The 24,283-nt window shown below is 34.7% G+C and overlaps 1 protein-coding gene across 6 annotated transcripts in view; it reads right to left on the reverse strand.

Moving 5' to 3' along the window:
• The window catches only part of ZNF280D (zinc finger protein 280D), a 137,967-nt gene that overhangs the window by 97,847 nt on the left and 15,837 nt on the right, over window positions 1–24,283 (reverse strand). For 4 of the 6 annotated variants that reach the window (XM_039230636.1, XM_039230634.1, XM_039230639.1 and 1 more), the window contains exons 2-7: window positions 22,546–22,589; window positions 22,369–22,437; window positions 19,363–19,509; window positions 16,393–16,458; window positions 16,156–16,295; window positions 6,564–6,681 (exon numbers count right to left, since the gene is read on the reverse strand). In XM_039230636.1, coding sequence (XP_039086567.1) covers window positions 6,564–6,681; window positions 16,156–16,295; window positions 16,393–16,458; window positions 19,363–19,509; window positions 22,369–22,396 — 499 coding nt within the window. In that variant the 5' untranslated portion in view covers window positions 22,397–22,437; window positions 22,546–22,589. Of the gene's footprint in view, window positions 1–6,563; window positions 6,682–16,155; window positions 16,296–16,392; window positions 16,459–19,362; window positions 19,510–22,368; window positions 22,438–22,545; window positions 22,590–24,283 lie in introns of those variants that run through there. The other 2 variants (XM_039230635.1, XM_039230637.1) reach the window with 2 other exon arrangements.

Raw genomic sequence — 24,283 nt, forward strand, 5'->3', positions numbered from 1 at the left:
AATAGAAAACCTGAACAGACTGATAATCAGCAAACAAATTGAATCAGCAACCAAAAATCTTCCAACAAACAAAAGTCCAGGGCCAGATGACTTCACAGGTGAATTCTACCAAACATATAAAGAAGAGATAATACCTATTCTTCTCAAATTATTCCAGAAAATAGAAACAAAAGGAAAACTTCCAAATTTATTCTATGATGCCAGCATTACCCTGATAGCAAAATCAAAGACTGCACTACAAAAGAAAACCACAGACTAATATCCCTGATGAACATAGACCCAAAAATTCTCAATAAAGTACTAGCAAATCAAATCCAACAGTACATTAAAAGAATCATTCACAACAATCAAGTAGGATTTATTCCTGGGATGCAACCTTGGTTCAATATTTGCAAACCAATGTGATACACCACAGTAACAAAAGAAAAGAACCACATGATCCTCTCAATAGCTGCAGAGAAAACATTTCACAAAGTACAATATCCATTCAGGATAAAAACCTGAACAAAGTAGGTTTAGAGGAAATATACTTCAACATAATAAAGACCACATACAAAAAACCCACAGCTATCATTCTCAATGGGGAAAAACTAAGAACTTTTCCTCCACAGTCAGGAATAAGACAAGGATTCCCACTCTCACCACTGTCACTTTACACAATACTAAAAGTTCTATTCACTGCAATCTGACAACAAAAGGAAATAAAAGAAATCCAACTTAGCAAGAAAGAAGTCAAATTTTCACTATTTGTAGATGACATGATACTGTGTACAGAAAACCCAAAAGACTCCACCAAAAAACTGCTAGAACTGATACACAAATTCTGTAAAAAAATCAATGCAGAGAAAACGATCGTATTCGTATACACCAATAATGAAGCAGCAGAAAGAGAAATCAAAAAAATCAACTCCATTTACAACTGTACCAAAAGCAGTAAAATACCTAAGAATAAACCTAACCAAAGAGGTTAAAAGATCTATATGCTGAAAACAGTTATGAAAGAAATGGAAGATGACACAAATAAATGAAATAAACATTCTGTGTTCATGTATTAGAAGAATAAATACTGTTAAAATGTCTATATTACCCAAAGCAATCTACACATTCAATTCAATCCCTATCAAAATACCAACAGCATTTTTCAGAGCTAGAACAAAGAATCCTAAAATTTGTATGGAACCACAGAAGACCTTGAATAGCCAAAGCAATCTTGAAAAAGAAAAGCAAAGCTACAGGCATCACAATTCCAAACTTCAAGTTATAATACAAAGTTGTAGTGATCAAAACAGCACAGTGCTGGCACAAAAACAGACACATAGATCAATGGAACTGAACAGAAAACCCAGAAATAAACCCACAATTATATGGTCAATTAACCTTTGACAAACCAGAAAAGAATATCTAATGGGAAAAAGAAAGTCTCTTCAACAGTGTTGGGAAAACTGGGCAACAACATGCAAAAGAAAGAAACTGGACCACTTTCTTAAACCATATAAGTTCAAACTGGATAAAAGGCCTAAATGTGCGATTGGAAACCATCAAAATCCTAGAGAACATAGGCAGTAACCTAGTTGTCTGAAACTAGCCATAACAACTTCTTTCTAGATAGGTCTCCTGAGGCCAGGGAAACAAAAGCAAAAATAATTTATTGGATTGTTATCAAAATAAAAAGCTTCTGCACAGCAAAGAAAACAATCAACAAAACTAAAGGCAACCTATGAAATGACAGATGATGTTTGTAGATAACATATATGAGTTAGTATCTAAAATCAGTAAAGAACTACTCAAACTCAACATCCAAAAACAAGTCATCCCATTAACAAATGGGCAGAAGACATGAATAGACATTTGTCCAAAGAAGACATACAGATGACCAACAGGCACATGTTATAACATCACTCATCATCTGGGAAATATAAATCAAAACTACAATGAGATATATCACACCAGTCAGAATGGTTAAAATTAACACAGGAAACGGGTGTTGGCAAGGATGCAAAGAAAAAGGAACCCTTGTACACCATTAATGGTAATGCAAACTGATGCAGCCACTATGGAAAACAGCATGAAGTTTCCTCAAAAAGTTAAAAACAGAACTACTCTATGATCCAGCAATTGTACTAGTAGGTATTTACCCAATAGATACAAAAATACTGATTCGAAGGGATGCATGCACCCCAATGTTTATATATCATTATCAACAATAACCCAAATCTGGAGGAGCCCAAATGTCCATAGACTGACAAACGGATAAAGAAGGTATGGTGTGTGTGTGTATGTGTGTGTGTATAACGGGATACTACTCAGATTTTAAAAAAGAATAAAATCTTTGGGCACCTGGGTGGCTCAGTCTTTAAAGCGTCTGACTTGATTTTGATTCAGGTCATGATCTCACGGTTTATGAGACTGAGTCTTGCATCAGCACACAGCCTGCTTGGGATTCTCTTTCTCCCTCTCTCTGTCCCTTCCCTGCTCACGTGCCTCTCTCTCTCAAATAAACAAACATTAAAAAGAAAGAATAAAAAAATGACACCTTGCCATTTACAACAGCATGGATGGGCCCTGCTAAGCAAAATAAGTCAGTCAGAAAAAGATAAACACCCTATAATTTCAATCATATGTGGAATTTAAGACACAAAATCGGGGCACCTGGGGGGCTCAGTCAGTTAAGCATCTGACTTCAGCTCAGGTCTTGATCTCGCGGTTTGTAGGTAGAGCCCTGCATCGGACTCTGTGCTGACAGCTAGCTCAGAGACTGGAGCCTGTTTCGGATTCTGTCTCCCTCTCTCTCTGGCCCTCCCCTACTCATGCTATCTCTCTCTCTCTCTCAGAAATAAATAAAACATTAAAAAAAGAAAAGAAAAGTAAAACAAATGAACACAAAGGAAAAAAAAAGAGGAGTGTCTGGGTGGCTCAGCTGGTTAAGCATCTGACTTGATTTCCACTCAGATCATGATCTCTCGGGTTCATGGGTTGGAGCCCCACATGGAGCCATGCACTGACAGTGTGAAGCCTGCTTGGGATTCTTTTTCTCTCTGTGTGCATCCCCCCACCACTGAAAATAAATAAACTTAAAAAAAAAAAAAAAAACTTGAGGAAAATTCCTAAGTACAGAGTGGAAAAACTAATCTTAAATGATAATACCTCACTCATTCATATGAAAGGACTCATGGCTTATTAACCTTTTGTATAAGATCAAGTGTAACATATGAAAGGACTAATAATGGAAGGAGTGTTAGTACAACGATTTTCAAATTATGTTCTGAGAGCCTAATAAGCTCATTTTAGGGAATAAACAGGGGATGTCTAACAAAGAACTCTTACATGTTTTATTTATTAGACTTTTGAATAAAATTTTTTTGCACAGGAGTTTTATTCCTGAAAACAGTTTGAAAACCATCACCTGAAAGCTAAAGGATTTTAGACTTATTCAAAGCATTAGCAAGAGAAATGGGGATATTTAGGCTATATGGGGGATATTAGGCTAACCAGGCCAGGCAAAAGTTGTTTTTGATAATAACACACAACTGTACTTGGTAATAAGGATTCTAAAACTGCACACCATATTTTAATACTCTCAACTGTACACTGAAAGTAGAAGCAGTAAATATATTAGAAATACTCCAGCGTTTTAGGTCAGAAGGTAGAAGTTCAAATCCAGACACTGTCATTGACTAGCTATGTATTCCTGGCTTATTTAATTAACTTCTCTGAGCCTCAGTATCCTCCTTTGTAAAATAAGAGCTATAATGCCTTATTTTACAGAGCTGTTTTAAGATCAAGTAAGAGAATATATTTAAAGCACCCAATACCTGACACACTGAAAGCATTCAATAATAAATGACAACTATTATCATTACTAAAAAATATTTTATATCTTAACTTACTTTTAAAAAGCACCCACCCAACATATGGCATATAGAAAGTATTCAATAATAAATATGACAGCTATTATCATTACTAATAAAATATTTTGCATCTTATTTTAGGGGAAAAATTACTCTAATAGATTCATCCATCAGTTAATAGGGGAAAACATAACAGAAAAATAAAGAATATTATACTAGTTGGCTCCTCTGTTCATCCTGTGAAATAGCCTAAAAACTATTTTTTCCCCATCTTCAAGGCACATGATTATGGCTATAATATGAGTACTTGGAATAGATTTGTGCAATCACAGTAGCATTCTTGTAAATGGTTAGGTTACTTCAAAAGTCAATGAATGCTGATATTTTAATTAAGCATCTGCTTATAAAACAGGCTACAGAGTAGAAACAGACTGTTTTACTATAAGAAATTTTTAATATTATAAAAATTTAGAAGTTTTAAATTCAGACCCTTCAACTTATATATCCCTGTTGTCTTTGGCTTGTGTTGTTTCCTAGTGAACAGTTCTCTCTCTGCCAGTAAAAATCCTTTCAAGAACAAGCTCAAATCCAATCTTCTCCAAATATCCATGATCACTGGACAGTAGTCAGTTAATCATGCTCCTAAACATAAAACACATATTATCATTCACACCAACTGGTGTCAAACCCTTTAAAGTTTGGGGCACGTGGGTGGCTGAGTTGGTTAGGTGCCCAACTTTGGCTCAGGTCATGATCTTACAGTTTATGAGTTTGAGCCCCGCATCAGGATCTTTGGTAACAGCTCAGAGCCTGGAGCCTGCTTCTGATTCTGTGTCTCCCTCTTTCTGCCCTTCTGCTCATGCTCTGTATGTGTATCTCTCTCTCAAAAGTAAATAAACATTTAAAAAAATATATAAAGTTCATAATGCACTTTCACATTTTATTTATCTTATTTGTGCCTGAAAAAGCCCTGACTAAAGTAGAGTGAGAATTAAAATTCTATCTCCTGTTGACTGACTCCAGGCCTGGAAAATAAATGCATTAAATAAGAAAAATTTAACCACCATTTTAATAACATAAGAAAACTGAAATGTAAAGACTTGACAAAGACTACAAAAATCGTAACAGCAGTTGAAATCTACATCTTCATCATCATCCTACTTACTGTTCAGGCTAAAGTCTCTCCCTATAACAGAAAACTTACAAGTAGACCAGGAGTCATGTCCTTACTCCCAAGAAGTTTCAAGAATCCACTTTTTCTATTAATAAAGTCCCTTTGTTTTGTAACACCAGACTTAAGATAACAATTTTTCTTGTTTCTTTTGATTCTTACCTATTTTACTAACTAGATTTTTATAAAGTATATATGTGACAAAGAAGTAAATATGAACTAAATATTATCTAAATGGAAAAGCATTTTAGGCACTAATATTACAATAAAAAAATTAGGGGGGTGGGATGCCTGGGTGGCTCAGTCAGTTGGGCATTCAACTTCGGCTCAGGTCATGATCACACAGTTCATGGGCTCAAGCCCTGCATACGGCTCTGTGCTGACAGCTAGCTCAGAGCCTGGTTCCGGTTTCAGATTCTGTTATCTCCCTCTCTCTCTGACCCTCCCCTGCTTGCGCTCTCTCTCTCTGACTCTCAAAAAGAAATAAAGAACATTAAAGAAAAAATTATTTTAATTCGGGGAGAAGGGCACCTGGGTGGCTCAGTAGGTTGAATGTCCGACTTCAGCTCAGGTCATGATCTCGCGGCTGACGAGTTCAAGCCCCACATAGGATTCTATGCTTACAACTCAGAGCCTGGAGCCTGCTTCGGATTGTGTCTCTCTCTCTCTATACCCAGGCCCCCCGACCTCATTCATGCTCTGTCTCCCTCTGTCTCAAAACTAAATAAACATTAAAAAAATGTTTTTAAAGTAAGTGTGCTTGTATTTCTGCCTTGCTTTAAAAAAAAATGGGGGGAGGGTTTGGTAGATTCTCGACACCGATCTGTTAGTAAATAATCTAAAAATTCCCCTAAATCTTATTTGTCTCTATTTAGTCAAATATTTGAAATATACCAAAACTGCTAAGATACAAAGCTTAATTGTCTTGATTACTGAGAATTTTCAATTAGATGAAATTCTTTCCTAAATTTATAATTTAAGTTAATAAAGAACTATTTTACTATACAGTCTAAAAACTTTAATTCTACTATAACAGAGAAATTTCATATTCCTCCAAAGGGCATTTACTGAGTACTGCCTATATACAAATTTATTGTACAGCTTCATAACAGCACTCTATAATCATATGTAACTACAATATCTAAAGCCTTTACTGAATAGGAAGACACTACTCTAATTAAGAAATCAACTGTAACCATATGCTTTTTCATATGAGTCACAGAAATTAATTAATACTTCTTTAATGGAGTATTTAGGGTGTCAGAGGGCTTCTCTAACTTACAGTAATTATTTTATAATTTTTCAGCCCACTTTTAATGCCAAGTGAGAACTCAAAGTTGGTTAGCCTACCTAATTAACAAATAAAATTAAAATGTTTTATTAATAAATAAGATTTTACTTAAAACCATTCAAAGAGGAAAAAAATCACCCAAGAAAGGCATTCATGAACTATTAGTGCCATTTCACCTTATAAGAAAGTCAATTACATATACATATTCATGAAGTTTCTTCTTATAATGTTGTTTAAAAGTGCTAAAACCAACCTGGTATAGAAAGTGTTGGTCCCCCTTGGTAATGTGATGATCCCGTATCCTGGGTCAAATCAAATAGTAACTCTGAAGAATTATTAGATACAACTCGTGACGAGTTCGTTATATAACCCTGTTAAAATATTTCAAAGGAAGATTATTACACTTATACAGCACAGTTACAATCATTTTGTTTCATAAACTTTTCTAAAGGTAAATTTAACTGTATGTCAATATTCTAAGGATAGCTTTTGATGACTCAACTAGTAATTAATAAGTTATAAAACACAAAGGTAATTATTACTGTCAAAACTACCATCTACTAAAACGGAAAGTAAGCTATTACTTACAGTTGGTTTGTTCCTAACTAGCCAATTAAAACAGGGCAAATTTTAGTCTGATTTTTTTTAAGATAAAGGAAACATATATTCTCATTTTTAGATCAAAAAGACTGATACACTTCAGAGGGTTATGAAAAATGCAGTATTCCTATCAAAGAGCAAAGAGTAAAACTTACCAAAATCTTTGGGTAAAAGGAAAAAAATGGAAAAACATACTGACATAGCTACAAATTGAAAAGCTTCTGTATCTCTATAACCCCACACCCCCAGACAAAATATTACGGCAAACAAACTAGGAATCTATCTACAGTGTTGTGCATCAAGATTAGGGGTGAATATATCACATGGGTTGAATTTGGGAATCATCTTATTTGGAAAAATTTATAAGGCAAGGGCCAGGAAAAGAAAGAACAGATTCCCCCATGTCCACCCCCTCCCCCCAACTCTTGCTATCATTCCACAGAAAGCCATGCTAGACCACATAATCTCCCATCTCATAGGGCAAATATGAAAGCTGCCTGGTCAACAGGATAAAGAAATAAAAAAGCCAGGCAAACAGGGTTTAAAATGGAAGCTGTTTATAAGAATTATCTGGGCCAGCTGCTCTGCTCCTGGAAGCCTTAGGGCTCAAGGGAAGTTGCAGCCTTTCCATCAAGAGAAAAGATCGTCCCAGCTAGCAGGATGATCTCAAGAGAGGAGTGAAAAGTATAAGATCAATCATAATGTAGTCAATATAAGGTAATATAAATTTATGTTAGCACACCTATATATTTAATACAATTATGCAAAGTATTATCAATCTAGGGACATATACTCCAATACCATTATATATTAAATATACTGATAAACATAGCACAAAATATATTCCAATGCTACTTTTAAAAGACCATCATTGTAGACAGTAAGTGCTCAGAGTGAGTTTTGGACCATTCTATTTGTCACAAGATAGAACAAGCAAAAGGTTTAAGATTAACAATGCTTAAATATCAAAAGGGAAGGGCGCCTGGGTGGCTCACTTGGTTAAGCATCTGACTTCAGCTCACGTCATGATCTCCTGGTTCATGAGTTGGAGGCCTGCACTGTCAGTGCAGAGCCTGCCTGGGATTTCTCCCTCTCTCTGCCCCTTCCCCATTTACTCTCTCTCTTTTAAAATAAAGTTTTTTTAAAAAGTCAAAAGGGAAAAAGTCACTTTAAGAGAAAAATGGATATAAACTGAGACATTTCAAAAACAAAATACAAATGACCCATGCATACAAAAACTTTTTTCCAACTTACTATTCAAAGAAATAAAAATAAAGATGATGTCAATTTTTAAGTACTGAACTGACACTGCTTTCAAGATGATAATATCTAATACAAAATAACTGGCTACTCATCTTAAAAATATTCAAGTCATAAGGGGTGCCTGGGTGGCTCAGTCAGTTATGTGTCTGACTTCGGCTCAGGTCCTGATCTCATGGGTTTGAGCTCCGTGTTTAGCTCTGCACTGACAGCTCAGAGCCTCGAGCCTGCTTCAGATTCTCTTTCTCCCTCTCTCTCTGCTTCTCTCTCACTTGTGCTCTTTCTCAATAATAAACATTAAAAAATATATATTCAAGTCATCAAAGAAAAAGAATTATAGAAAACTAAGAGGACACTTGGAAGAAGGTGTGATCCTGAATAAGATCCTAGAAATGAAAAATGACATTAATGGAAACACTGGTAAAATTCAGGTTAGGTTGAAATTTACTTAATGTTAATTACCTGATTATGATATGGAAGATGTTGATATGGAAGACGTTAGCATCAGGGGAAAGTAGGTTAGGGTTATAGAACTCTTAGTATTATTTTTCTTATAAGTCTAAGATTAGCTTGAAATAAAAATTTAAGTATTAAAAAGTAATGGTATGGAATACTACATGGCAATGAGAAAGAATGAAGTCTTGCCATGTGTAGCAACATGGATGGACCTTGAGGGTGTTATGCTGAGCAAAATAAGTCAGGCGGAGAAGGACAAATATCATATGTTTGCACATAAACGAGGATTAGGAGGAACTTAACTGAGGAACAAGGGGGAGAAGTAGGGGGGAAATGGTGGGGGAAAGGGAGAGAGGCAAACCATGAGACTCTTGAATGCTGACAAAAACTGAGGACTGATGGATGTTGGGGGGAGGGAGGGATGGGCATTGAGGAGGACACTTGTGGGGATGAGCACTGGGTGTTATGTGGAAACTAATTTAACAATAAACTATTTGTAAAAAAATAAAAATAAATAAACTCAGAACCTTTTCAACATGAAAAAAAAAAGCAATGGTAACATTCACTATTGGCAAAGTAGAGGTTATATTTTAATACAAACTTTTTGCATGAAAATGTTGGTAGTAGCTATCAAAGGCTTTATGTAAGTTCATATCCTTTGGTCCAACTATTCCACTTTAAAAATGTATGCTAAGGGGGTGCCTGGGTGGCTTAGTCGGTTAAGCGTCCGACTTTCACTTAGGTCATGATCTCGCGGTTCATGGGTTCGAGCCCTGTGTCAGGCTCTGTCCCGACTGCCAGCTCAGAGCCTGGAGCCTGTTTCAGAGTCTGTATCTCCCTCTCTCTCTGACCCTCCCCTGCTCACGCTATCTCTCTCTCTCTCCTAGAAATAAATAAAAATATTTAAAAAAATAAAAAGAATAAAAATGTATGCTAAGGAAATTAAGGTGTTTAATGAGAATTATTTTTAATAGCAAAAAATTAAAATCTGTATGTCCAACAAAAGAATGGTTAAATAAATTATGATAGACTATCATGTAGCCCCTATGTTTTTCAGAAATATCCAATGACATAACCCCAGTAGAACGTTCAGAGAAAAAACAGGAATACATGTCTATGTAAACAGTATGGTCCTGATTTATAAACTCTATACTCCTTCTCTGGGGGGGAGGGGGAGGGAATCAAAATAGAGTATGTACCCTTCTCTGTCTCTTTGTAAACTTCTCCCCAAAATACATATTAAAAATAGAAACATAAAGGTTTTCTTTGGTTTGTACTTATTAACTGAGGGAGAATTAAGTTTTCAGAATTTTCGTTTGCTACTAACTTTTCTATTGACATTTATTGTTTCATTATGGAAACAAAATGAGTGAAGGGAGTCAAAAGGTACAAACTTTCAGTTATAAAATAAATTAGTCATGGGAATATATACATACATGTATATATGCATGGGAACTGTAGATAATAATACTGTATAGCATATTTGAAAATTGCAATAAGAGTAGATTTTAAAATTTCTCATCACAAGAAAAAAATTCTGTAACTACATATGGTGATGGATGTTAACTAGATTGTGAACATTGTTATATAAATGTCATTGTTATGTTGTATACCTGAAATATAATTACTAAATAAATATTGTTTAAAAAAAGAAGCTATGGAAACAAGTATGTAAGTAACTCAAACCACTTCTAGAATTTGAGAAGTAACAGGTAAATATCTTCATCTGAGTCTTAAAATTTAATATAAAAAAATCAGTAATCCCATGACTTCACTGTAAAAAAGCACAATCTTATTTCATATTTTCTCAAAATATTTACACTTTAAAAATGGAAAATTTTGGGGGCGCCTGGGTGGCTTAGTCGGTTAAGCGTCCGACTTTCGCTTAGGTCATGATCTCACGGTTTGTGGGTTCGAGCCCCGCATCGGGCTCTGTGCTGACTGCCAGCTCAGAGCCTGGAGCCTGTTTCAGTCTGCGACTCCCTCTCTCTCTGACCCTCCCCTGCTCACGCTGTGTGTGTCTCTCTCTCTCCTAGAAATAAATAAAACACTTAAAAAAAAAAAAGGAAAATTTTTTCCACTTATGTTTTCCAAGATAGTTCTTTAACAGAAATATAAAGTTAATGCTGTTAACACTTTATTAGGAAACTCTGATTAATTAAGCTCCACAATTTCAGAGAACAGGCACATAGTATTCAACAATGACTGGTTAAAATAATTCCCCAACAGGGAATTTTTAATGTCTTACAAAACAGTTCTAAAAGATATCAAATGCAATAGTAAGGGTAAAATAGATATTAGACTGGGATTCAGAAGACTGGCACATTTAACAATGTATCCTTCAGCAAGTCACTTCTGACCTTCAAGTTCTTCACCTTTCAAACTAATAATAGCCACATTGTGTTTTTTTGTTTGTTTGTTTGTTTTTTGTTTTTTACAAATAGTTTATTGTCAAGTTGGTTTCCATATAACACCCAGTGCTCATCCCCACAAGTGCCCTCCCCTATGCCCATCTCCCCACTCCCTCCCCACACACATCAGTCCTCAGTTTGTTCTCAGCATTCAAGAGCCTCTCATGGTTTGCCTCTCTCCCTCTCCCCCACTATTTCCTCCCTTCTTTTCCCCCACGGTCCTCCATTAAGTTCCTCCTAATCCACTTATATGTGCAAACATATGGTATTTGTCCTTCTCTGCCTGACTTATTTCACTCAGCATAACACCCTCAAGGTCCATCCATGTTGCTACACATGGCCAGATTTCATTCTTTCTCATTGCCATGTAGTATTTCATTGTATAGATAAACCACATCTTCTTGATCCATTTATCCGTTGATGGACACTAAGGCTCTTTCCATGTTTTGGCTATTGTTGAGAGTGCTGCTATGAACATTGGGGTACATGTGCCCCTATGCATCAGCACTCCTGTATCCCTTGGGTAAATTCCTAGCAGTGCTATTGCTGGGTCACAGGGGAGTTCATAGCAGCCACATTGTGTTTTAAATGTACTTCATGATACATGTATTAAATCAAGTAGTTGTCCCATTATTTAAACCTAACATTATACCCTATTTAATAAATAGGTAAACTAAGGTTACGTGTGATTACATAAGGCTTCCCAACACAGCCTGCTTGTTACTGATGTAGCTGTAATTAGAATCCAGGGGCTTATTTCAAAGCCTATACCCTTAAGCTGTATAACACTAACTTTATTATAAGTGATAATAATATATCCCTGCCATCTGCAAGAGATCTGAAAAAGTTGTTGAGGTATAGAGATATTGCATGAAAAAGTAAGCGCGCACGCACACACACACACGCACGCACACAACATAAAATGAAAAACTGTAATTATAATTTATTAAAAACAGTGGCTTCCCAATCTCAGAGTATTTCCCTTAAACAGAGGAGTCTCAATTCATTCCAGGATATATGTCATTCTTAACTCTGCACATTAGAATCACTTGGATATGTTTTCACAATATTTCATTTGCAGGACCCACGCAGACCAATTGGTACAATCTCTCCTTTTAAGAACTTACAAGATTGGGAAACACCAATTGAGGTGTTTTGATTTTAAAACTATGCCCAGAGAAAGAAACATTCTTAGAAAAAGCTCTATTTTCTGACTGTTATAACACCAAGGTACAACCCTTTCTTTTGTTTTTGTTTCTTCTTCCTGGGTCTGATGTTAGAAAGATTTTTTATTTATCAAATTGAATAAAATAATAAAGTTTCTTTTTCCGGTTTTGTATCCTGCAAAAACAAAGTTATGAAAAGTAGACTGATTTAATTTGATCCAACTAATACCATCTTTAGTAGCTTTCCAAGTTTTGAAATACCAGGAATAACCTGCAGAACCTTTAGGATCCAAGACTGAGAGTCAGTGGTCTGGGTAAAATCTCTTACTTTCGAAATGAAGAAAGTGAGGCTCAGGGAGGTTTTGACAATGCTTAGAAAAAAGGCTGAATCAACATTCAAGTTTCTTGCTTCAATCTAAGTTTTTTAAACTACTGGTCCAGAACTTATATGACTGTTAGTTATTATTTCAGAGAATAATTGTCTCAAGTCACAACAACTCAGAGGAGAGAAACATTTGCCCAAAGATATTCTTATTTTTTTGTGATATGTAACATCTTCAAAATAAGTGGGAGTTAAATTTACTTAGCCATAGATTTAAAAATCTGGAGCCTTCATTTTCATTTTTAAATTACAATTAAAATAGCTCTTCTATGAAAAATAACACCTCAAAATATCAATTTTTAGTGCTAACAGATCTGCAGATTACCTAATAGTAATATAAAATATAGAAAAAGTGAATTATTTCTACCAAAAATATTTGGATTCAGTTCTGGTTTTGAACTTGGATATCTGCAAGAAAGTTTATAGGTGCTTTGGAAGTTTCCCTTATTGTCAAAGGAACAAACATTTTCATTAAAATGTATTATTTCTCTAAGGCCAGTGCCCAATAGCTTATGATACACATGAAAAAAACCACTGAGTTAATTCAATTCCAATTAATAGCAAAGAACCAGAGTTTGGGTAATTAATAGCAAAAGTAGAGTTTGGGTAACCTTTTGTTTTAGTACTCTTAACTCCTTGGTTTCAGGAACCCCTTAACACATTTAAAAATTACTGAGGACCCAAAAGAGATTTTATTTACTTGGGTAATATCTATTGATATTTACAATATTAGACATTAAATAGAGAAATTTTTTAAATATTTATTTTTAAATAACTATAAACCCATTACACATTAACATAAATAACATTTTTATGAAAAGTGACTATCCTACAAACACATAAAAATTAGTGAAAAGAATGGCACTGTTTTATATTTCTGAAAATCTCTTTAATGTCTGGCTTAATAAAAAACTGTTGCAGTTCCGTATCTGCTTTTGCTTTCAATCTATTGTTATTTTATTTTATTTTATTTCAAATAAAATAGCTCAGTTTAGTTTATTTTATTTGAAAAAATGTAGAGAAAATCTGGCTTCATACAGATACCTGAAAAAGGGAGTATTTTAAGAGCAATTTAAGGTAACTATGGATACACTTCTTTACTACTACACCAAAATTCAACATTGGTATTGCAATAAATCTTTAAGATTTATTGCAATGTGGAATCTGACTCCTTATCACTGAACTTTTCGTACTTTGTGACATTAAAATCTATTGGTCTATCTCACACTTTGAATCATCTTTTATCCATGCATGATTTTGTAACACTGGTTATTTCATCATGCACTGATTTCAAAAATATTGGTTTCTATGAATTATAATTACCTTCCAAATGTTAATAAAATTCACTATACAATATAAAAAAAAATCACATTTATTAATTGCACCACCCATCAGAAAAGTCTTTACTGGGAAGCTGTCAGATCATAGTGACAGACAGAAGTTTTCCAAAATTCTAATTTATGCTTGAAAGCTCAATTTTATTATTGGGAAGAAATGCTATCAGTTACTTTCCTTTAAATGTGCACTTTGTTCAGTTTTAAGGAAATGTCTGCCAAATAACCAAAACTGAATAACTCACATTGTACAGCAAACTCTCAAGGGGCATTCATGATCCCCACCCACGGTGTTTGCGTCCTACATGATTCTCTTTCTTTTAGTGTGGGCAAGGTATATGACTTGCTTCTAGCCGAGAGAATACAATAAAGGTGAGAGGATTACATGATTTTGTGTATGTGATTACATTACATATGATCAGCATGCCATTCTGCTACAGATTGTCTCTTGTGGGCTTTGAGCAAGTAAGAAGCCAAGTTGGGAAAACTCATATGGCAAAGCCAGCCAAAAGCCAGTCATATAGTGAAATTCTCAGTCTGACAACCTTTAAGAAACTGAATTCTGCCAATTACCGTAAGAACTTGGAAGCAGACACTTTGCCAGTCAAGCTTCAGATGAGACCGCAACCTCAGAGTCCACACCTTGAAAGTAGCCTAGTGAAACCCTGAAGCAGAGGATCCAGCTAAGCCATGACCTGACTCCTGACCCACAGAAATTGTGAGATAATGTGTATGGTTTTACACCATTAAGCCTGTGATACTACGATACACTAAAATAAATAATACACCATGGCTTGTCATGCTTTCAAGTAAAAGTAGTCTTCTATTTTTAAAAAGTGGGTAGTTTAGCTCACAAATGAATCACTTAAGTACTTTTCCTTAAGACGACCATCAAACTTCAGAAACAGTAGTGCTTTTGCATGCTATTTCATCATACAAAATATTTTTAAAAGACACATACAGGGGCACCTGGGTGGCTCAGTCAGTTAAGCATCGGACTTTGGCTCAGGTCACAATCTCACTATTCATGGGTTCGAGCCCTGCGTCAGGCACTGTGTTGACAGCTAGCTCAGAGCCTGGAGCCTGCTTCGGATTCTGTGTCTCCCTCTCTCTCTGACCCTCCCCTGCTCACACTGTCTCTCTCTCTTTCTCAGAAATAAATAAAACATTAAAAAAAATGTTTTTAATGACACACAGAAAGGTAGAGATTTAACAAAATTAGTAACATTAACATTTCATCAAGGAAATTATGCAGGAATATTTTTTACTGGAAGTGCACAATGGGGACGAATATAAAAAGTACTCATACAGCTTGGTACCACTGTCTTGATTTATAGTAAGGCACCAGCAGTTTGCCCATCATTACCTTTGTATCATCGGTGCATATGTCAACACAGTAGAAAAGGCAAATAGTGTCTTAGTATTATTATGAGAATAGCGGTGACTCCTAAATGCATGAAAGAGTCTCAGAGGAACCCCAGGGACAGAAGACTACACTTTGAAAACTGCTGCACTAAGGCAATGGTTCCATTTTAAGTATATATTTATACACACACACACACACGTACAAATGTATACAAATACATAGAAACTATGGGTTAGTCTGGATTGAAATCCCAGATCTATCATTTGCCATCTGTGTGACCTTGAATGAATTATTTAACTTCTGTGAGCCTCCATTTCCTCAAATATAAAACAGGAAAAATAGTAACTGCTTCTTCACAGGGTCGTTTAAGAATTCAATGACTAATTTATGTGTAGCATTTACAACAAAGCCTTTTTAATATTACAAATATTAACTATTACATTAAGTATTACTTTTTGTTAAGGATTTGTTAAATGAACTAAATTATGAAGGTATATTTTCAGGATAAAAAACTGCAATGTTCTCTCAAAAGGTTTCCAATTAAGAACTAAGAACAGTTGACCCAGTTTTACAATCTTTGCCGTTATGCAATAGTGATAATACTTTTATTCATGTTCTGTTATAGCAATTTTCAATACCTTACCTACTTAATTTAAGTGTGTTACCTGATTTACAAACAGGCTAGATGGGTAGTTCCTTCCATTATTACTCTGGATACTGGCTAAGACATCATATAGATGCATTTCCTGAGGCTGATAATGCTTTTATCGGATGACTACCCATGATAATACAGAATTTTAACTGGTATTGTTTATACTGATAAATAATATCCAATGTATCCCTGAGCTGTGTAGTTTCAGAAACACTTACAGGTTTAGACAAAGGCTGAACAATAACAGAACTATCTGAAGATCTAGATTCAGGATGAAAATTTACTGGCGAGGCAGCCACTGGATTTGATCCTGGGTTCGTGTAGTGTTGACTTGTAGGCTTGAATGCTGCAGTAATACCTGTATTTTAAAATTAAACAATACAATGAATATATTTTGATATAATCAATATCAAAATACTTCACTTTAAAAGTAAAATACTAAAATAATACTGTACCTCGACTGAGTGCACCATTCTTTATTCCCCTTGAATATGAGCTGGGGTTTACTCTATTCAAAATATCTATAAAAAATCATATTTATTTTAAAATTCATTATTTGAATAAAACATAGAAATCATGAATTGAAACAATCAAATAGAGTCCTAGAAGAAGTATATGTTATCACTGATTTAAGAATTCAGTTAATTTTAAACATATAGATCTTTATCTACCAAAGAAACAAGATTACTAGCTTTGTTTCATAGAATTAAAATAAGCTTTCTAATTGTAACGAAAAATCTAAAAGTCAGAAGTAAAAGATTAATCTGACTACATTTAAGTCAAACTTTCTGCAAAGTTTCTTTTATGGTAAAGAAACAGTCCACATAATAAAAATCTTCCAAAAATATATGTATATAAAGCCCATAATTAACACACACCCACACACACACACACATATATATATATATATATACACATATATATATCTATTTCTTTGAGTGATGATAGGACTGAATACACTTAGGATCTTATTACTCAAATATCAAACCATTATCCAACCTCCATATCCCACTCACACCTCTAGAAGCCTTGGAGGTGTCGTTATGAGGGATCTCAATTGGATTATGTGCAGCATCGCTCTTGAGTTTTTTTTTTAAATGTATTTATTTTGAGAGAGACAGAAAAAGCACAAGCTGGGGAGGGGCAGAGAGAGAGAATCCCAAGCAGGCTCCACACTCAAAGCAGAGCTTGACATAGGGCTCAATATCACAACTGTGATATCATGCCTGAGCTGAAATCAAGAGTCAGACACTTAACTGACAGAGTAGGAGTGCCTGGATGGCTCAAAGAGTTCAGAAAGGGAAAAACTAGCAGAGATGGCAGACTAAAACAACTTACAGTTTATCACAGTATCTTAGAACTTAAGGGATTTCAAATCTACCAGTATACCAGAAGTCAATCTGAGCCTAATATAACTTTCAGGATCACTTGAAAGTTCCTAGATTCTGGCATGTACATTACCTCTGTAACTTCTAGATTTTTTGTAATCAAATTAAAATTGGGATGAGTGGTTATTTGCCAAAACTTGCTGGTCAGGAAAAGGTAGAAGCACAAATAGTACCGACCATCATAAAAATTTCCCTTTTTCCCTCACAGTAAAAAAGAACCTGATCCCATAAAATAACTCTAAAAGGAAAAAGCCTCACAAAAGTAGAGCTGTTTTCTGATAATGGCAATGCAATACTCTGTACCTAAGCACTACAATGTCTTGTAGAATAAAAACCTGCTCAAACAATGTGACACCATTTTCAGTCAGATATTTAAGATTAAGTATTACTCAAACCATCAAAGAACTATTCGCTGAAGTATTGCATATACTAAAATATTTTATGGCTTATGCCTAAATAACAATAAATTCATTATTTATATTTTTACAAATAGTTTATTGTCAAGTTGGTTTCCATATAACACCCAGTGCTCATCCCCACAAGTGCCCTCCTCCATGCCCATCTCCCCCCTCCGCACCACACCCATCAAACTGAGGACAGATGGGAACAATAAATTCATTTAAATTCTGCATCTTAGCAGCCCAGAAAACAACTTCTACTGGGTCAATTTCCTTTTTGAAAGAATTATTCTAAAACTCATCTACATTGTTCTAGTTAAATACTGTTAATAGTCATCCTCAATTGTTATAAATTCAACCTGATCTTAACTATCATGTTTTCAGTATGAGAATTTGAGTCACTATTTTATAGTATGGTAATATTCTAATAAAAAATAATCACAATGACTAGACATAGTAATTAAGAGAATGTATAATTATGTTCCACTATCATCAACAAGCGTGCTATCATGCCCAGTTCAATGTATAATTGAAATGACACTTCACTTAGAACTTCTGTAAGAGATTATCAATCTGCCACAGGAAATGGTACTGAGGACTTAATTGGTTAAGTGATTCTCCCTCTAATAAAACTGATAAAACATTCCAAGTTCAGCGGCAATAGAAGAAAAAAAATTAAAAATAGCCTTTTAATCACACTTTTAAGCACTGTCTGGTAAGAAAACTCTTACAAAAGAATGATAAATTCACTGGGCAAATTCTTTGGTAAATTCACCTGGCTTGAACAAGCAAAGAAATAAATATGTACATGCAATAGGGAATGCTCTATTTTCTTTCTCCCCTAAAATTTGTATGTTATTTCTCTGCACTTTTTTACATTTTTGAGTGGACATTTTAATAAGCATCATTGGTCTTTGCTTTAACATTATAACTAAAATCTAGTAACCCTAACTAAAATCTAATAATCCACCAAACTAACAAAATACTGTGCTAGAAAGCCATTAAAGATTTAAGTATTAGCTAACTGCTATATCATCTAAGTACAGTGGCTGTAGACAGTGACTTTCTCTTTCATGAATATTAAATGCAAACCGTTAGAAGATGAACGTGGTCAGAAACTGCAGTCCGTGCTGGCACACAGACTAGAAACTGCAATTATTCTCTGCAGAATGTATGGATGACATTGTAGTTAGGCAGTTGCCTGGATGTGAGAATCCTTATCTGAGACTAACACAAACTTATTTGGTATATTCTGACATTTGAAGCAAAGTATTCTAACCCCTTTCATTCCTCTAATTCCGAGTTTAAATGGAAAAAAAAAAAACAAATAAATAGATTAACAGATTACTTGGCTCCACTAAAAATTTCCACTATAACAACACCTCCAATGTTACCAGCTAATCTTAGTCTATTTCTTTTCCTCACATCTGACATTCTAATCTCTTACCCTCCCCTCCTTCCTAGAGACCCTAATCACATCCCCACTCTAATTCTGTAATTCTTCCTGACCTCTCACCCCATCTTTCATCTCTAATGCCTCGCAAAGGAACAAGGACATAAGTTCCTTATAAAGCAGTTAAGTTTTCCCATTAGAAACAATATTTTATAAAACTTGGCTTCGCTAAAAGTAAATGCTTACTTGAAATTGCTGGTTTTGAACTTGATATCTCTCCAACAAAGATTGGCTCATCATCATCATCATCCTCAACCTCTTTTACTTTCTTCTGCCATGGTTCCAACTCTTCTTCTTCACATTCCATAAAGAGTTCTGCCATTTTTGAATTATCTGATGTTTCAAAAAAAGAGAAGCAAACCTTATTTTCAAAAAGAAATATGAATACATTTTTTAAAATTCATAGTATATTGAAAATCTACTTTAGTAATCCTAATAGCAATTTGTGACCTGATATTTGTAGATAGTACATGGCAACAAGTGAGAAACTCAGAGCTCACTTTCTAAGATACAAACCAATTTAGACAGTTAGGTCAATAATGGTTGACAGTAGTTATTTAATGGAAAAGTCAAAATCAGTTCTAGTTATATGCCTGGAATATAATTTTATCCATAAAAAGGACTGCACCTAACCATTATCTGAGAAAAAAAAAAAGTATTAACGGATGGGAGATAAACTAAGAGTAAGAGGTACGTCATGGGAGGTATACTAGAAAAACTAAACCAAATTCAGGAATTCAAGACACAAAGCAGGGATGAATTGCTAGACTAAAACAAGGGAACAAAGTGAGACTTATTCCATTTAGGGGAAATTAGATATTTCTCACATGGAGAAACAGACCAAAGAATATGCAGTAAATACGATCATACACCATCCTAGAAGTTCTGACCAAGAACAGAACTTGTACAAAGCATTTTAGTACTTCATTCTTAAATATGTTTAACGGACAATCAATAAGCACCAGAAATTTCAGGACAACCTTCTGTCTTTTAGACCCAATCAATAAAAAAGAAAAAGAATCCTAAAGAAAAGAAATAATGCAGAGAGCAAGAAAAATATTAAAAGAAAATATAATTTGCATCTTTAGAGGCATTAGATAAGAAAAAATGTTATAAAAAGTTAATATTCAGAAAACAAAAAAGAGGATTAAAAATATGACAGGAGCTCCTGGGTGGGTCAGTCGGTTAAGCATCCAATTCTCAATTTCGGCTCCAGTCATGATCTTGCAGTTCCTGGGATTGAGCCCTGAGCTGGACTTTGAGCTCATGACCTGAGCCAAAATCAAGAGGTGGATGCTTAACCAACTGAGCCAATGAGGCGTCCCTGGATTGTCTTTTTAAATTACGTGCAGGGGCGCCTGGGTGGCTTAGTCGGTTAAGCGTCCGACTTTTGCTTAGGTCATGATCTCGCGGTTCGTGGGTTCGAGCCCCGCGTCGGGCTCTGTGCTGACTGCCAGCTCAGAACCTGGAGCCTATTTCCGAGTCTGTATCTCCCTCTCTCTCTGACCCTCCCCTGCTCACGCTGTCTCTCTCTCTCTCTCTCTCCTAGAAATAAATAAAAAATAAATAAATAAATAAATTACGTGCATATATTGATTGCTTTAAGCTGAGATAGAGAAAAAAGGAGAGGAGGAGAAGGGGAATAGGGGAAAGAAGAGAAATAATACTAAAGGCCTAAACTTATATCTTAAAATGGATATAAGTGGTGCTTAACTGATATATGGAATGAGATGGGTGGTGGTCTACAAAACGACCAAACAAAAAACCCTCCAGCATTCTGGCTTTGACAATAATATTTTTCACTGATCATTTAAATATAGTCGATTCTAAAGGTAATTTTTTTATCATATTGAAGTCATGCCACGTCTACTTTTGACTCAAAGTTAGGACAATGTTCTACCAGGTCTTAAAAGATACTGAAACAATGCATGGGGATGGCATACAAAGGAAATACGTTATCAAATTAAGAGTCATTCTTTAATAAATTCTTAAGTTTTTTCCTTTTTATAAAAGTATGTCATAAGTCATTTCCTATCTTAATATTATTTAAATGTTAATAGTCCACCTACCAAAAAAAGAGGTCTTTACATTTTCCCAAATGTCATGAACATCATGAACTGATCCCTTTATTTTCTAAACTATACTGTTTTATTAACTATATAGAGTTCTTCAAGTAAAGTAACTAAATATATTACTATATGTCCAAGACCAAACTGAACTCTTTGAGTGTATTTCACTCTACACACTAGACAGGCAATAAGCACACTATATATATATATATATATATATATATATGGACTAGGAAACTAAGTGAAGTCATGCAATGCCTAATTTTTTAAAATTACGGAAACACTGTAAATGGATAATAAAAATTTCCAGTTAGTATATGTTACGGACTAAATTGTGTTTCTCCAACATTCGTATGTTAAAGTCCTCACCATCAGTACCTCACAATCTGAATGCATTTGGAGATGGGTCTTTAAGAGGTAATGAGGTGAAAATGAAGTTACGAGGCTGGGAGCTAATCCAATATGACTGGCGTCCTTAAAAGACGAGATCAGGACATGGATACATGCTTGAAGGTAAGATCATCTGAAGACACAGGAAACATATGGCCATCTCTACGCCAAGGAGAAAGACGTGATACAGATACTTCCATTATGGCTCTCAAAAGGAATCAACCCTGCCAACACTTTGAACTTATACTTCTAGACCCTAAAACTGTGAGAAATTCTGAAATAAATTTCTGTAGTTTAAGCCATCCAGTCTATGGTACTTCATTATGGAAGCCCTAGCAAACTAATACAGAAGACAAAGGTCTTCCTCATTCTTCTTAAAAGGGCACTGCCATTGTCAATACATTCAGGATATATTGTTGAGAAAAAAATTTTAAGACACATAATATCTTTACATCTTTTATAAATAATTCTATTTTTGTCTACATATAGAAAAAACATAGGTAATTATATATAGCAAACTAGCAGTTGTCATCAGGCATTAAGAAAAAAAAACTTCTTAATTAAAACTCACATTTTAATTTACATCATTTATTATGTAAGCATTTGTTACTCCAACAAATTTATGTTTTACTGTCTCTAAGAAAATGTGCCTACCCTTTATTCTTTCTACTGAAGCAAAGTTATCAGTATAAAAGCCACGAATACTAGTGTCAGTCATGGCAGCAACACTTACATTTTGGCTGAAAAGGGTTGTCGCCCATCAAGTTGCAGAGTTGACTTTCTGTAAATTGTCACCTGAGTACTGACACATGATATCAGTCAATTTTATGAGACACTTTAATGCCAAATATTGAAACATGAAACATTGGGTTCAAAAATTCTTGGATCTAATTCTGATCTCAAAACTCACCATGTGACTCCAGACAAGACAGCAATATATAACTGTTTTCCTTCCTGTAAAATAAAAGTACCTAGTATTAGAGTGGATCTCATAGAGTATACACATATTTAATCTTTTTTCCTATGAAAAGCTCAATTTTTACATTTTATATGTCTGACTTATACTTACAACTCACTTTACATAATTGGTTCATTCAAGAATTTAGTAACAAAAATGGTGATTCTCTTAAGTACTTACTACTTGAAGAAGTCTAAATTATTAAACTGTAAATAATTTTTAGAAATCTTTTTGTAAAACTGAGTAATCACCTCATAATATGTTGTTTTAGTAAGTCTGAATTTTCAAATGCTAAGTGATACTAATTTTTAAGTGTTACTTATTCACATTTCAGGTGTAAGTGTAATTACTTCCATAAGAAAACATAACTTTAAATAAATTATATTTTATATTTTTCTGATTTTTTTATCAAAGAACTTAAAAGGAAAAGAAAATTAATTGGATAGATTTCATTGTAGATTAATTCATCCAAAAATAACTACTCACTGGGGAACCTGGCTGGCTCAATCGAAAAAGCATGTGACTTGATCTCAGGGCTGTGGGTTCCAGCCCCAGGCTGGAATTAGAGATTACTTAAAAAAATAAACTTAAGGGGCGCCTGGGTGGCTTAGTCGGTTAAGTGTCCGGCTTTCGCTTGGGTCATGATCTCGTGGTTCGTGGGTTCGAGCCCCGCGTCGGGCTCTGTGCTGACTGCCAGCTCAGAGCCTGGAGCCTGTTTCAGAGTCTGTGACTCCCTCTCTCTCTGACCCTCCCCTGCTCACTCTCTCTCTCTCTCCTAGAAATAAACAAAACATTAAAAAAATTTAAAAAATAAAAAATAAAAAAATAAACTTAAAAAACGTAAGTACTCATTGTATTTTTTTTTAAGTTTATTGATTTTTGAAAAAGAAAGAGTGCAAGTGAGGGGGAGAGAGAGAGAGAGAGAAAGAGAGAGAATTGCAAGCAGGCTCTGCACTGCCAGCCGAGAGCCCATGTAAGGTTTGAACTCAAACGATGAGATCATCACCTGAACTGAGATCAAGAGCTGGGACACTTAACCAACTGAGCCACCCAGGTACCCCTTAACTCAATTATTTAAAATAGCTGTAGCTTATCTCTAAACTAGTATCCGTGTTACAAATATGTCAAGGAGATAAACATCTAGCAATTTTTGCTCATGTTAAGGACCTACATTACCAAGAATACAGAGTATTTTTTAACTGCCACAATTACACAGCTTATGAGACTCATACATATTTTTTGAGTAGGTATAATTATATTGGATTATATATAATAGTTAAATATTACATAGTTGACATATAGATATTTTTGCTAAGTGATCATACAAATTTCTCTTACCAAAATTCTGAAATTAGTATTCAATTTACAAATATTCAATTAATGAATGACTTGTCTGTATGATTAAGACTTGTCTGTCATATAATGCCTATTATGACAGAGAGGACTTTAAGGTAACCTACTTCAAAAGCCTGAGGAACATAGTAGCCTACTTAGAAACCTCAAGTGATACAAACACACTATAAAGTTGGGAGTTCTCAGATGTAATTTGAATCATAATTTCAGCCTAAAGCTGCCCTGTGAAATAGCCCTGTGACTAGCCACTAGCCACATGTGACGATTTAGTTTAAATTAATTAAAATTAAATAAAATTTAAAATTCAGTTCCTCAGTTTTACTAGCCAAATATCAAA

This window comes from Hyaena hyaena, unplaced genomic scaffold (genome assembly GCF_003009895.1).
Source record: "Hyaena hyaena isolate Hyena2069 unplaced genomic scaffold, ASM300989v1 scaffold_49, whole genome shotgun sequence".
Classification (NCBI taxonomy): domain Eukaryota; kingdom Metazoa; phylum Chordata; class Mammalia; order Carnivora; family Hyaenidae; genus Hyaena; species Hyaena hyaena.